The sequence below is a fragment of the Panthera pardus genome, unplaced genomic scaffold (genome assembly GCF_024362965.1).
Source record: "Panthera pardus isolate Hobbes unplaced genomic scaffold, ASM2436296v1 HiC_scaffold_1, whole genome shotgun sequence".
Lineage (NCBI taxonomy): Eukaryota > Metazoa > Chordata > Mammalia > Carnivora > Felidae > Panthera > Panthera pardus.
Window position 1 is genome coordinate 10,892,629 of NW_026526654.1, and position 15,258 is coordinate 10,907,886.

The window sequence follows — 15,258 nt, forward strand, 5'->3', positions numbered from 1 at the left end:
CCTACCTGGTTGCATACAGGATACTCGCCGGAGCCTCTGCAATACCAACTGCCCCCCCCCCCCGCCCCCCTAGCACTGAAATAACCTGATGCTTTCCACCAGTGGGATATTATGCGGCTGCCTGTACTCCCCAAAATGGACAGATACTGGGGATTCGTTACCCACAAAAGGCAGTCCCAGCAAAAGGCATAAAAGTTCTGTACTCTGAAAGTTTCGAGTTTTCTTTTTCCTACCTAGGTCTTTACTACACCTGCAAGTTTTTATGATGTGGTACCAGAAGCCACTATTTTCCCACATGGATTTAAGAAAAAGGCCAGTTAGAGAACACAACGTGCTCTCATTGCAGGGAACAAAATCGCACAAACACCACAGGTTTGCCTCTGCCCAAAAGAACCCATCACACTGGTTACCTTCGTGGAAGCAGGTGAGAGTATCGGGAGAGGGGCTGCGCACTTCTTACCTCGTGCCCCCTGCGTCTCTCCCCACGCAGGGACTTCATAAAGACCAGCAAGTATATACAAGTGCCCCGGGAAGAAAAACTTCAATTAGAGATACCAGCGCAGCTCATTTACAATGCAAATCAACACAAGGGACTTTCTCAAGGTCCCATCTCAGCCTGAAAAACTGGAAATCCTCCAAACTCTGGACACCACGTTGGTGGCCGGGCACCCCAGGGGGCCGTGGCCGTGTGCCTCGCCCGGCGCACGGACCCCCCTGGGCGGTGGCTACTTCACCTAGTCCTCACACCCCATGTCCAGTGCAGATGGCCAGGCTCCCGGCCACCGATCTTGGCTGCAGTGTGTCAGGTTCAGGGCTGCGGTGGTGGCCTGCCCTCTGAGGGGCCCGGGGAGTATCAGAGCGCCAAAGAAATTGGGAGCTAACAGGCGATGCAAGTTACACCAGCACCAAGAAAAACCGGTCTTTCTGCAGGACACGTGCCATCACTGGTCTCCCTAGAACCTGGGAGAAAGAGGAAAAAGTAGGGTTTACCAAGTCACCTGACAAAGTTTTCACAGACCGTGGTGATGGAGATGTGCACGGCTCACCTCCTCGGATTAAGGGTAGGAGCTCAGAGAGGGAGCCAGCAGCATCAGGGGGCGTTCGACCTGCTCCCGGAGTGGCTGTCTTCCTGGAACATGGGCTCCAGCCACTCGCCTGGACGGAGTGGCCACCAGGATGAAGGGTCTGGGCAGGGCAAGACTCACAAGCACACGAGCAACTTGCTTCTGTTGCCTTTGTCCACAGGCCACCAGTGTGAGGACCCCCAGGAACCCCGAGACACACTTCCACCCACGAGAGGGGATCACCGAGCCCCTTCCAGGATGAAAAGTCCTTCTACAGACAGAAAGGCCGTGCTTCATGGTGCTTTTCCTTCCCCTTCCTTCCCCACAACCTTCCTTTTCCTAACAGGACTTTTCTTCAAATATCCCCAAGCCACCAGTTTTAAGACAAACATGGTTTTTCCAACATCAAAAATTTACACCAGGATTTATTTTATTTTAAGTCAGAAGAGGTGTGCTTGGGTGGCTCCAGTCGATTAAGCACCTGACTCCTGATTTTGGCTCAGGACATGATCTCACAGTTTGTGAGTTCAAGCCCCATGTCCAGCTCTGTGCTGGAAGTGTGGAGCCTGCTTGGGATTCTCTCTCTCTCTGTTTCTCTCTCTCTCTCTCTCTCTCTCTCAATCTCTGCCCCTCCCCTGCTCACGAGGGCTCTCTCTCAAAATAAACTTAAAAAAAATTTAAGTCAGAAGAAAGCATAAAGGTAACATGCACCAAAAAACAAAACACAAAACACATCATGGAAGATAAAGTGATATTGTAACTTAAGGAAAGTCAGTTTAATAATTACAACGATGTAGAAGGAATAGTCAATGCCAGGACACTCTGTGGCATTTACAGGACATGGCCCCACAATAGTCACCAGGGATGCTGTGTGTCCTAGAGAAATGGGGCGGGAGGGCAGCGGGAAGTGCACACACAGCCGGAGGCGCCCAACGTCCCAGCGCCTGGTGCGCGTGGAGGCAGACGCCACGAGCACAAAGGACGGTGTCTGACCCACATCTCAACATCGTGCAGAACTTAAGTGTGTCGTGTCCTCGCCCTTGGGGTAAATAGGGCGCCTTTCAACCCCTAGCCCCTTGGAAGGTCAGAGAAACGTAAACAACCTATTTACAATAAGGAAGGTCTGTAGAAAGAACTGCTCTCAGATGCATTTTCTCTGCTCCCTAAAAAGCTTAGTGAAATCATGGATCTGCGAGAAGAGGAGAGAATGGGCCTCTCCCCTCAGGGCAGGGATGGGGAAGAAACAGGTGTCACTCAAGGCTTCGGTGAGGCTAAGGCAGGCGAGAGACCCCTCCTGGGATGCTGCCAGCAACATCGCCCATCAGAAACAGGTGGAGAGAGCAGGGGACAGAGGCCGTCCCTGAGTTCAAGGCTGCACACTTGGGCACACTCCAACGTGTCTCCCACTGCAAGAAAGGTCTTCTGCGTCACCAAAAACTCCTGTGAAATAGAGCCTACCAAAAAACAGGCTCTCCCTGCTAGTCCTAGCTCTGGTGAACAAAATGCTAAGTGCAAGAAGTTGGCAATTCTACTGGAAAGGCCACACATGGGCAGGTCAATGCTGAGCCACAGACACACCTGCTGGGCACGAAGCCAGGAGGGCCAAGCTCAAGCCACTGCCCTCCAGCAGGAGATGGGGGTGGAGGGGGGCACAGTGCTCAGCAGGAGCCTGGAGGAGCAGAAAGCCAGGTTCCAAAGCCACCCAGTTCAAAGGCATCAGAAGATCCCGAAGCCCTTACAGGGTGGCTTGACCCACAGATCGCGAGGCCCAAGTCACTCCTGAGGCCACACAGGTATTTCTGAGAAGTCTGTAATGCACAGAGATACTGCTGTTTTGAAAGACCTAACACTGGTTCTGTGAAAAAGTTTCTCTCGATTAAAGCTGACCTCTTGAGAAGAGGGGAGCAGAGAGCCATTGCCATAATGTGGGCATCCTGCCTCCACGGCCACGGTTCCTGCCCAGGGGCTCTGAGGCTCCCGCGTCCCTGCCCAGAGAGGCCAGCAGAGCTGGGGCTGGGCAGGCTGCCTGTCTCCTCTGCTGTGGAGGTACAGGGGGAAATGGACCCACATTTAAACTTTCATCGCTTTGGCGGGATTTATATTGCTTTATTCTCACTGAAAGGGGGAAACATTTCTTTTTCCCAGTGAGCACTGAAGGCTCGTTGCATGCTGCTGGTGAACAGAGCTCAAAGTGGCCTGACAACTCCCAACCGCCACCTGCCATGTCAGCCCACAGCATCCCTGGTGTGCCTTCATCGGCCTCAGAGATACGTAATAAATAATAGTTTATTTACAGGTTCTTGTGAAGCTTTCTCTCGTGGGCAAGACACAACAGTGCACTTTTTCATGTTATTAAACCAGCCTATATAAGAAAGTCTGCTCTCCCCAGCGCAGTGAATGCACGCTGACGGGCCGCCGTTCTCCAGAGGCAGAAAGGCGCGGACACCAGCAGCTGGACATGGAAGTGTGTGGGGACCTCCTGGGATCTGTGGTTGAAGCTGGCGTCTCTCTCACTCAGCCCGGGCACCTCACTCAGGCCCACCACATGTCAGTGACACAAAACGGCTTTAACAGAAGACTTTCGAGGGTATTAAGGTATCTTTGCAGACACAAATAAGGTTAATTACTTAGGCCTACCAAAGCAGAAGGTCTTTTTAGAGCACGTGGGGACTATAGAGAGCAAACCAGGCATCCAGCAAAGTACCAGGCACCTTTAACGCCCCTGCTTTCCATGAGCACATCTTGTTCACAGGACCAGAAAGGTTAGTGGGAAGGGAATTCTAGCGCAGGTGATCAGCCCAGATGGAACCACCATGGATGTGCATTCAAAATGGAGTATTTACAAGAAACACGTGTAATTATATATACTCAATAAAAGCCTGAAACACCAGGATTTGTAGTCACTGCACTTATTGCAAAATGAGGTAATTGAGATGTTAACAGAGTAAAATTACTGCAGTTCCGCCCTCAGGGTCTACACCTCACGTGTGGATTCTTCAGGAACAGTGCAACCGTTTCTATTTGTGTGATCAATTCCAGCTTTCCTGTGCACAGAAAGCAAGATGACTTTTGTCCAGCCCTGCCCCCCGCGGTCCCGTGTGTTCACCCGGGCCTGGTCTCCTCGCTGGGAAGAGGCAAGGATGCTCCTCAGAGGTTGGTCTCATCCCAGGCAGGGTCGTTCATGTTCTTCAGAACTTTCCTCACCAGCTTTTCCAGGTCCTTGCGGGCTCTCTGCTCTTCCTCCAGAGATTTCTTCATCTTTTTGTTATCCTGTAAATGAAGCAGACCACAGGAGACTGGCGGTCTCGGGCACACAAGAGGGCAATCCCGGGCTGGAATCCACCAGGCTCAACAGCACCGCCCGAACGCCTGCACAGACACCCCTGTGATGGGTCTCCAAGACCCATCGCAGAAGGAAGAACGGTCCTAACTATCCATCCAGACAACCTCCACCTGACAGACCACGAGACAACGGCTGAAAGTAACAAGAGGAATGTGCGTCTTCCCACATCTGTAATGATCTCACAACCTTTTACTAGAAAAACGACAGCAGCGGCAGCCCCTGCGTTCCTGCACCCTGACCCCATCACTCCTAGACACACGCGCAGGTGGACCGCTGCCGGGCCTCCCTTCCAACTCAGGGAAGAAGCACCTGGGCACCCCAGCCCCCACCCACACGCAGGGCTCAACGCGCTCCTCGGAGACCAGAGCCATCGTGCAGTGAACCTTCTCCACAAATACACAAAATATACTTGGATCACTTAGCCAAGTTCACCTGACTTCTTAAGAACAAGGACCATGTGTCACACCAGCAAGTGGCAAAGAATAATCACAGTAGGAATTTTAGGTATTTTAAACAATTATTCCAATAGAACTTGAGATGACTTATGATGGAAATTGTACAGTAAAACCTTTAAACAGGTCACTTTAAGAATTCATCTCCTTGGGCACCTGGACGGCTCAGTCCGTTAAGCGTCCAACTTCGGCTCAGGTGGTAACCCCATGGTTTGTGAGTTTGAGCCCCATGTCTGGCTCTGCATTGACAGTGTGGCTCTCTCCCCTCCTCTCTCTGCCTCTCCCCTGCTCTTTCCCAAAATAAACAAACATTAAAAAAAAAAAAAAATACTTGAAAAAAATTCAGTTTTCCTGGTCTGTGCCAGGCACAGAAGACCAAACTGATCTGCTGGAATTCTGAGAGAAAGGACCTCTCTCTTCTTTATTACTTCACGTTCAGACAAACGGCCTTAATTTGGAGGTGGTGGTTTCCCCTTCTCCTCCTTTAAAAACAAGGTCAACAGGCTGGCTATGACTCACCTGTCTTAACTCTTGGACTTCGTCCTTTAACGCGTAGACAGTATCCACAAGACTCCTGAAGCAGAGAACAGGATGAACACCCAAACGAGGGTGGGAGCAAGGACACAGACGCACTTTACCGGGAGGCACGACAGGACCCTCCTCAGCAAATACCCAACTCCGTCCACTTTACAACAGCCTGCTTAGAGTTAATGCCACTCTGTCAACGACACCAGGAGGGCCAGCCCTCAAAGGTCTCCGGCTCCAGGGCTCCTCGCCATCCGCCCCCTCCCCACACCCGCGTGGCCCACTTTAAAGTGCTGGAACGTGGCTTACTTTTCTTCTATCACTGTCTGACCATTACTCTTAGTTTCTTCAACTATGATTTTCTCTTCCTCTGGAAGCAAAACTTGTGGAGCAGATTCTTTGCGTGAGCCTAGATCATTAAAAACACAAAAAACAAAAGCAAAACCCACAGGTGAGCACACGGCAGAACTTGACACCTGACTCTACAGCACTATGTCAACATTTACATGAAATTCCAGAGACCGTACATTAAAAATCCTCTACGTAAAACAGGGAATGGCAACTTTTGCCAATTTTCTCCACTTCTGTCTAGCAAACCCAGTCCTTCTCGTGCTGAAAGCATCGCAGAGGAAAGGAAGCAGTAGCCTTCTGGCGATTTATTAAGCTTCGGTTCCTGAATCAGGATTATGGATCTTTTAAATCTCCAAATCTTCCACAGGTAGTAAGTTAAAGGTTCTGACCATAGTGCCCTGGACATTTCGGAATAAATATCAAAATGAATTTGGGGGGGAGGGAGGGAATATCCAAATCAACCTGATTGTGAGCCATCTCATTCTGGGCATTTTAGAAAGATGGGTCAGATGATACATGCACACAGGGTGTTTATAAATGCAAATAACTGGTGAAACATTTAACTCTACAGTGACAGTTAAAAATAAAGATTAGGGCACATGGTTTAGAAAAAGTGAGATTTATTACTTCTTGCATGAAAACTTATTCTCCATTCCCTGGCACATAAACATTTTTCCAAACAAAAGGTGGTAAACCACAGACGATGCTGGAGGGAAGCTGGCACCATTTAACCAGTGCCCAGCAGTGCAGCTTGCCTGGACCCTGTCTCAATACACGCATGCTACAAAATGGGTACTTCAGAAATTGGGAAACCCAGCTTTTGAACAGGTAGGAAAAGGAGACTCAGATCTTTAAGGACGCAAAAAAAAAAAAAAAAAAAAAAAAAAAAAAAATCTTGAAATAGTATTTTCTTATCTATAACAAGCACTGTAACATTTATATATATTTTTGAAAAATACTGGTACAAATATTTGAGGAAAGAACACAGAACACAAACACCTGCAAAACCTCTTCAATAAAAACAATACGCTTGGGGCGCTTGGGTGGCTCAGTCGGTTGAGCATCCGACTCTTGGTTTCGGCTCAGGTCATGATCTCATGGTTTGTGGGTTTGAGCCCCAAGTCAGGCTCTGTGCTGATGGCACGGAGCCTGCTTGGAATTCTCTCTCTCCCTCTCTCTCTGCCCCTCCCCTGCTCACATGGTCGCTGTCTCTCTCAGAAATAAAAAATAAACTTAAAAAAAAATATGAAAACAATACACTTGATATTTGCTATGTGCTAATTACAGAGATGCTGGCACAACTTGCTTCTTCCTGGTTCACCTTTAGCCCACCTTCCTGAAAGTTCGTCAAACCGTGGGATGGCTGGCTGTGTGCCCTTCTGTCACGGGAACGTTCAGGAGAATACCCACGTGTGCAGGACGGGGTTTAAGGAATAGTCCACCAGCATTTCAGTGTCAGCTTACGCTCCTCGGAGCAGGAATTATTACCATGAGAGCTTGACAGCAAGAGTGCTCACAAGAGGATCCCACCGTCCAGGGGGTTCCCGTATCGTTTCTGCTGCGGCACGCCACAGGAAGGAGGGCGGAAGTTTCCCAGCCATGGGGCAGTGGCCTAGACTCTCCCTGCCACCATCTGTACGTTGGTCCCCATCGCCCAGACTGGGAAGGGTGTCGAATCCAAGCACACGGTGAAACCGTGACAGCAGGAACTGAACTAAACTAGGATGCAGACCTCTTCCTCCTCGGTCATCTCAAGCATGAGAAGACTGAACTCCAGGCAGGCAGGTACCATCTTGGGTTACACAGCACGAGCTTCAACACGCATACCGTTTTTATACCAATAAAGGGCGGCCCTTCGGGGGAGTCAAGCACTTCAGTATTCTAGCCAGAGTGCGGAAAATTTGGGCACAAGCCACAGCAGGCGTCTGTACTATTTCACGACTGTCCGCTATGCCTCCCTGCAAACCCCGAGCCTGCACCCCCATGGCTATGTCGTACCCCTCACCGATGGGCCACCCGCCACCCCGTCGCAGTCCCCCACCCACAAAGGGGGTTACTCTTCAGAGAGGGTGACATCCTTCGAGACACGGTCCCTGAAAGGGTCGCCCTGTCACAGACAGCGCCATGCTGACGACAATCCACCTCCTGGGGTCTTGCCTGCTCCCGGCGCCATGGTTCTGAGGGGCTGCGGGCATATCTTCTAGGCCGTTCTGGGCCGCATGGGAAAATACAGGCTTATCTTCTTAAAGGCCGTTCCTAGGCCGCACAGGAGCTGAGCGGCACCAGCCGAGGGGCAGATTCTGAAGGCCGCCGTGTGCCATCCCACGCTTCGGACACAGCTGCAGCAGGACCCACGTGAGCATCGGGAAGGCTAGTTCACGTGCCATTTCCCCACAAAAACAGGAAAGGGTTCACAAAAAGCCGAGTGTGCGTACCACACATGTGGAAAACCGATGGTTTCAGTGAATTTCGCCGTGAAGAGACGTCATCGGAAAACTCAGTCGCCTGCCAAGTGTCCCCACTGCCACCTGCACTGTGCCACGGTCCAATCAAAACAGGTAGCGGCTGGGTGCCGTCACACCGGCTGGAAGCACGTTTCCGCACGTGGACAAGCTAATGACACACGTGGCAGCACTCTGGGAAGCCCGACTCTTGTGTGCTTCTCCCCAGGCGTTTGGATCTCCCAGCTTCCTGGGCACTGCTCCGTGAGGCATACGCGGCACTCCAGGTTCAAACGGCAGGGAAAACCAGAGGCATCTGTGTCGTAAGGACATGGGCTGGACAGCGGGCACTGTCCCGTCCGCACGAGTACCAGGACAAGTGTAACTTCCGTTACAGAACGACACTACATCAGAGGACCAAGCCCGTGAGAACTGGTACGAGACTCACATGTATGTGATGGTTATTTTTGGAAATATGCTGAGAGCACACCAGAATTTATTATAAAAACTTACATTGGAGAATGTGTTATCGGCAGAACGTACTAACTGCTTGATTCCTGAAAGAGGCTAGTGTGAAAAATGCCATGTACGGATCTGACAGTGAGCCGGGAGCCATAAAGACATAATAAGGTTATTTACTGGCCTACAAAGAAATCCAGGGATGCCAACAATGTGCCTGGTTTCAATGTAGCATTTTTCTCAAAGGACAGAAAATTCAGTCTTTCAGAAAGTTAAACAATAAATATTCCCTAGCCAGGTTTATAACTAAGTCTGTTCTATAGCAATAGCCAAATTTTACAAAGTAGATTTAATATCTCAAAGATTACTGAAGTATTTTTACATGTATCACAACATGTTTTCCCTGAATTACTTAGTCTGGAAAAACAACAACTCACAAAGACCGTTCTGTCACTTTGTTTAAAACCCTCTCAGGGGCTGAGACCCAGGCAAATGTGCTCACGATGGCTCCGCACATTCAAGATCCCTATTTCCCAAACTCTGTGTTTCCAGGAGGTTAACAGGGTACGGGCACGGACGGTACTATCTCATCCGTGTCCACGCATGACCTCCCCCTAGGCTACTGTGCCGGGCCAGGTCCCCGGGGGCGATGCGTGCCCTGACCAAAGTGGACAAGCTTCTCCCAGCCCACACCCGCCCCTGTCGGGCACACAGGTGGTGGCACCAGGACCTCTGGTCTATACGACCTGTGGACAGAGGCATGGATTCCTCGGAGTAGCCGTGCAGCACCCCGTCAGTAAGGGCCCCTCCCCAAAGAGCGCTCTGTGGAAACAGTGTGGAGTCGCCTGCTTCCTCTTCCGGCCTCAAAGTGCCTTCTCAGTTTGGGGAATACTTTGCCACCCCTCCTCCACTGGCTAATGCAGGGGTTCTGCCACATGTCATTTTGGAAACTGCTGACTGCTACAGCCCCTTCTTCAAAGGTCCACAGGGCACAGGCAGCACGGTGAAGGTTTTCAGAAGGTCTGCAGTAAAAATACCCACTTTAATTCAGCACTTCCTAACGTCATCGGAGTGCGGAACCACTGCAGTTCTCCGTGTCGCTCTTTACGAGTGGTGCTGGCCTAGCTTCTGGCCCTGTCTGCCTCTATAATCACACGCACACGAGTGCCGGTTGGCTTTGCTGCTGTTCAGTAAAGGCGTGAAGACAATAAGATGACAATTTATACTTGGCACCAACCCAGCGTTTCCCCAACCGGAGGACTCCCAAAAACACGTCTGCAGCTGCCTGGGCTCTGGCCGCCGCCGCCCACAGACATGCCACAGCAGCTGCACACTGCCCCCAGCAGGGGTCGCCCTGCGCCACGCAGCTGGAGATGGGCGGGAGCTTGCTCACTGAGAGGCATGACTGAGAAGCTGGAGACAACTTGAACCCTGCCCCCTGCAACATTTACAGATCCTCCTTTGAGAAGCACTCGCGCTGACAGAGGATCTGCCCGGGGCACAGAGCGGGTGGGGTGGGGGTGGGGGGCTCAAAGCCCAGGGTACCTCTTGGTTGTTGGAGAGCCACCTGCTGGGACACAAGGCTGGGTCAACTCCAGGACGCACGGTGGGGTGTGTGTGTGTGTGCACGCGTGGCTGGGCCGGCCTTCATCACAAGCCTAAAAACAGCGTTAAGTTCGCCAGAAAAGAGACCACGTGCCCATCTGGCCAGATGTCTGGTACGTTTGTGGCCAAACTCCCGTAACTTCTTAAATTCATAATCTTTCTAAAAATCTGTATCTAATTATACTCCACTGGAATTGATCTTTCAGAATGAAGGAAAATATTACAGGTTTTCAAAACCTATTTAATAAAATCTTTCCAAAAAGTCACTTTGTGATTTACTGGCTACCAAAGGGTTCTAATTTTTTTTCTTGGGAAGATGTGAGGCATCTTTTTAGGGAACAATTTACAGGTGTTCACCATCTGTGCCTTGCTCTAGCCTCTCACGACACTTCCTCTCTCTGCTTAGCCAGCTGGGCATACGCTTTACAAAACCAACGTTAAAACTGATCTTAGTCCTAAGGAAAAAAGGAGTAAGAAACCAAGCAAAAGCAAAAAAACACTAATGAAGTTAGGTGGGGGTTTTCCCCCCATTTGTGCATAAAAAACCAAGAGTGCTTCTTTCTGAAGACAAACCCTCCAGTGACAGAAAACTTGTTGGAAAAAGTTGAAATAAAAATGTGTTAAGGAGTGACCCTGTTTTGTCTGGAACGTATTTAATCTAAGAAAGTGCACATTTCTCTCTCAAAGCAGAAGCAAAGAGTCCCATTACCTGGCCTTCCTCTGGAAGACAACTTACAGGAAAACAGCCCTGTCACACACTGAGTCACAAGCTAGGCTACTCCCCCGCCCTCCCCCAGGTAACAAATATTAAAAGCCACAGGCTAGCAAATGCAAAATTTATTTCAACTGTACATAACAGACGTCTTTTTTCATATATATAAAACAAACACTTCATTGCCATATGCAACCACAAACAATAATATGCATACTGTACAATACAATGCAACATCAGGTTTACATCCAACTGAGTCTTCAAATGGCAGTCGTCCACCAGAAATGGCTTTCCCATTCACAGAGAAAAAGCACAATATATAGATTTTTTTTTCAAGGTCTCATACCACTATTTACACATTACTGTGTTTTGGCAACCTCACGCAAAACACATAATTAATATAGCTTATATACTGTGGCAAGCGTAAGTTCAATGGCAACACCACGGAGGCCCCCGCACAAGGCCCGAGGCAGCGCTCACCTACCTGTGGGTTCAGGGTCTTCACCCTCACGCTAGAGCACTGACTGCGCACGCAGCCAGGACAGAGCCACACAAACGAGACTCCCTCTCCGCACGACTGAAGCTCCGCAGGGGAAAGGAGAGTCCCGGCCCCCGGGGAGCCACGTCGCCACTGCCACCCAGGGGCCACCTCCAGCCTGTGGCACGGACACTTCCAACCAGGTCACGAGAGCTAATGGTGCCAGACACTCACAACAAGCCCGAACAACAAACAGCCAGGGTGTTGTTCTGCAGTGACCTCAACGTCAGCAGAATCCCTGCCCACGTGGCTTTACTAGTAGGAGAGGACGGATGAGGAAGGGTGAAACCCTGGCGTACAGGAAAGGAAATGGCTCAGGAAGATGACCCCGATGATACTTGGCAATGCAGAAAAATCCAAGTGCAACGACTAACGGCGTCTCACCGCTGTGCTGTGCGCAGCCCACAACACGGGCAGCCCGCGGTCACTAAGGCCTGGCAAAGGCGTCTCAGCCAACGCACAATGACACAGCCTCAAAGCAATAAAAGGACGCTCTAACGTGATGATCAGAAGAGGGAACTGCTGTACGTACACAAAATAAAACCACTGCTTCTAAGTTCACTCATGAACTTCGTAGTTCTGTTTCTTCCAAAATTCCATCTGCTATCTGGCTGACCACACAGAAACCCCATCTCTCCCGTGGGCTAATACTGGGCTCTAATCTGAAGATTGCTCAACTTCTTTATATTAATTGATATAAAACTAGGAAATCTCCAGATGGCATGAGCAGCCCAACAGCTATCTGGGAACAGACATGCTTGGAATTCTCTGTCTTTCTCACGACCTCACCGCACGCGGTCCCCGAGCCGTCTGACTCTCTAAGCACCGCGCCGCTGCAGGGGGCCACCAGCCCCTCTGGGCGCGTGAGCAACAGGACCCGGCGCCCCGCCAGCAGCGGCACGGTGCAAGCAAGGGCGGGCACTGCATACGTGGTGTGGTGAGGTAGGGGACAGGGGAGACGGCCCGGCCACCCCGAGGAGAGGAAAACCGGCCATTCCCGGCTCCTCACGGCATCTGGCTTCCTGAAGTCGGTCTGACTTCACACGCGACCACGAGGCTCCCTGTCCACACCAAGCACAGCATGCGTGGGGGAGGGTGCTTCTCCACTCTGGCAATGACCAAACGTGGTTCCGGTGCCACCACTGAACGCGACACATCACATTCAGTTTTCTGAAGCCGAGATTCATCTGAGGGAGGCCAGTGAAACCTCCTCACAACAAATCCCAGGGAAGCGGGGGAGTCCCCTCCAAATCGGAGATTTTCTTCTAAGTGAGTTACGTGGCAGCTTAGGTCTTTGGCGGACTCAGGTGGCCCCAAGACACGCAAAGGAGGAGGATCACACAGGATGGGATGCCGTAAACGGAGTTTCACCGCAGCTACTCGCTGAAAACCACGCGTCCATTGCAGGCAACGTAATGTGGAGGTTGGGGCGCAGCCAGGCTGGGACCGAAGCCAAGCACTCACCTTTCAGGGTACAGCCAACGCCTCTCTGAACGGAGTCTCACGTACACCTTCAGAGGCTGCGTGCATCAGAGTTTGCATTTAATCTTCAGCGGGGAGGGACTCCAAACAAGGGGAGCGTGGCGTCGTGACGCGGGGGAGGGTCTGAGCTCTGACAGTACCTGGCCCTTGGACAACCCCCACCCCACAGGCAAACGGGGACGTGGGACAGCCATCTGTGGTGCACGGACGAGCACAGAGCCCTTGCCGGCCACACCGACACAAGGCTCCCCGTGGCCGCCAAGTGCCCCGAGGACTCTTCAGAGAGCGGTGTCCAAACTGCACTCAGCCCTCTTACTGAGCGCTTCCTTCTCCTGTCTCCTCAACTACTTGGTCAGTGGGTCCATCATACATAAAAGATGTGGATCCCCATACAAGGCCAGAGCCACCTCTGTGTTGTCTGTTGATCACAAACCTGTACGGTTTCAGTATAAAATATAAAAGTGTTCATACAGCTGTATCCAAAAAGAAATGAGACAGGTGCTACACTGAGAATAAAAACCCAGACCCCTTGGAGCTGCAAAACCGCCACTACCCACGGAGAAAAGCCCCGGGCACGGGCCGCGTGAGCACACCATCTCCTTCAACAGCAGCGACTCGAACGGAGGGTCAAATTGGCAATTGGGCCTCCGCAAAATACAATGGGAAGTATCAGAAACGCTCTCAAAAGTTGTTAAAATATCACATAAAAGACAAGGAACAGCAAGAAAACATCTAAGAAAAGCAGGCTGCGATACAACAAGCATTTGTTAAGAAAAGCTCAGAAGTGCATTAGTTCTGGTGAGAGATATATGAGCAACAGCTCTTACGAGATGTAGAACCCATTCTGTAACTATGGGCTGTCCATATACTGTCATAGTCAGAGTCTTCCGAGAGGTCTGAGGGCTCCAAACGGGAAAGGCTACTGCGACGACCCAAGGAGTCTAGACTTGATTGGTCGTCGTCAGCCAAGACGTGATTATGCATCAGGTCAGTGCCTTGCCATGCTACGACGGGAGGGACGGAGTGACAGGCAGAGGTGGGAGGGGACGGACAGGAAGAGCCACAACCAAAAACATGAAAACAAAAGCAAAAGGTGATGGGAAGAGAAGGAAAAGAGAAAATATTGTTAAAAAATGGCAACAATGTTCATTTCTCCTTATTTACGGTGGGTTTTAATAGCACAACCCTTAGAATAAAAGTAGACTTAAATAAATCTCACAGTATTGTTTGCAAACTGTCTCTTTTTACAGATCTTGCTACGAGCCCTCACATAAGCCCATGTCCACAGATCATTCTACAGACATTTCACAAGTAAACTATTCCATTAGCAAATAGTCTCATTTATGACATTTGTAAAAGAAACCATTTAGGTGTTAAATTAGAAATTGTTTCCTATTCTTTAGGTGGATATGTTGAAGCAAAAGAGTTTCCAAGGATTTTTGACTTTTTCAGTTCATCTTTAGGATGGGGTCTACACTTACCTTATCAAACCACCACCACCACCGTAAAAGTTTCAGAGTGGAGTAGGGGTTAAATAGGGTCCACGTCCCTGGGGGCCCTTCCTTGTCGCTGCACCACCCACGATTGCAGCGCCCCGCAGAGCTCAGCCAGGGGACAGGGGAAGGGGGACGCCTGCTCAAACGTTCTCAACCCCAATGCAGACCCTTTACTGGTGGGACAAGAGACACGATGAACGGAGAGCCACTGTGTTAACAGGAGGGCAACAGAAGACAAAGGGCACCAGATGGGAGAACAGCAATCAGCCAGAGAGGAGCCACACCTGGGAGCGAGGGCCCCGGCCAGGGAGCTGTGCAGGGGCATGCAGGCTGCAGGGACACCACGTGACAGACGATGGCACACCACGGCAACCATGGCCTCCGTCCTATTCCTGCTCCTGGTCAAAGCCGAGTCCATTCCCAAACCTTAACAAGCAGGGGCGGCTACTCTGCATTCCTTCAACTAAATCCCTGGAGTCTACGAGGGTCACTACTTCCTCGAGACAGAAATCGATTCCAAAGACGTCTGGTTTATAATGTCTTGTTGGCATCCAAATGGACACTGGAAGGAGCTGAATTTGCCTGTTTTGGCTAAGCAGTTAACACGAGAAGAATCGCCTCCACTGTAACCCCGCACTGCCTTTCCAGCATAAAGGATCAATTTCCCCCTACCTTACCTGGTCACAAGAGTATTAGGGTTACGGCCATATAGGAGTGTGCACACGAGGCCCCAGAGTGATTAGCCCATAGTATCAGCTGAAAACAAAAACCAACGTATCGTGCAACGCCT

At 50.6% G+C, this 15,258-nt stretch overlaps 1 protein-coding gene across 15 annotated transcripts in view; it reads right to left on the minus strand.

Moving 5' to 3' along the window:
* Window positions 1-1,798: 1,798 nt before the first annotated feature.
* Window positions 1,799-15,258, minus strand: part of ARHGEF7 (Rho guanine nucleotide exchange factor 7) — a 135,099-nt gene continuing 121,639 nt past the window's right edge. For 8 of the 15 annotated variants that reach the window (XM_019443876.2, XM_019443886.2, XM_019443877.2 and 5 more), the window contains 4 exons: window positions 13,800-13,976; window positions 5,694-5,793; window positions 5,379-5,433; window positions 1,799-4,334 (listed from right to left, as the gene is read on the minus strand). In XM_019443876.2, coding sequence (XP_019299421.1) covers window positions 4,212-4,334; window positions 5,379-5,433; window positions 5,694-5,793; window positions 13,800-13,976 — 455 coding nt within the window. In that variant the 3' untranslated portion in view covers window positions 1,799-4,211. Of the gene's footprint in view, window positions 4,335-5,377; window positions 5,434-5,693; window positions 5,794-11,436; window positions 13,977-15,258 lie in introns of those variants that run through there. The other 7 variants (XR_008425057.1, XR_008416812.1, XR_008416721.1 and 4 more) reach the window with 2 other exon arrangements.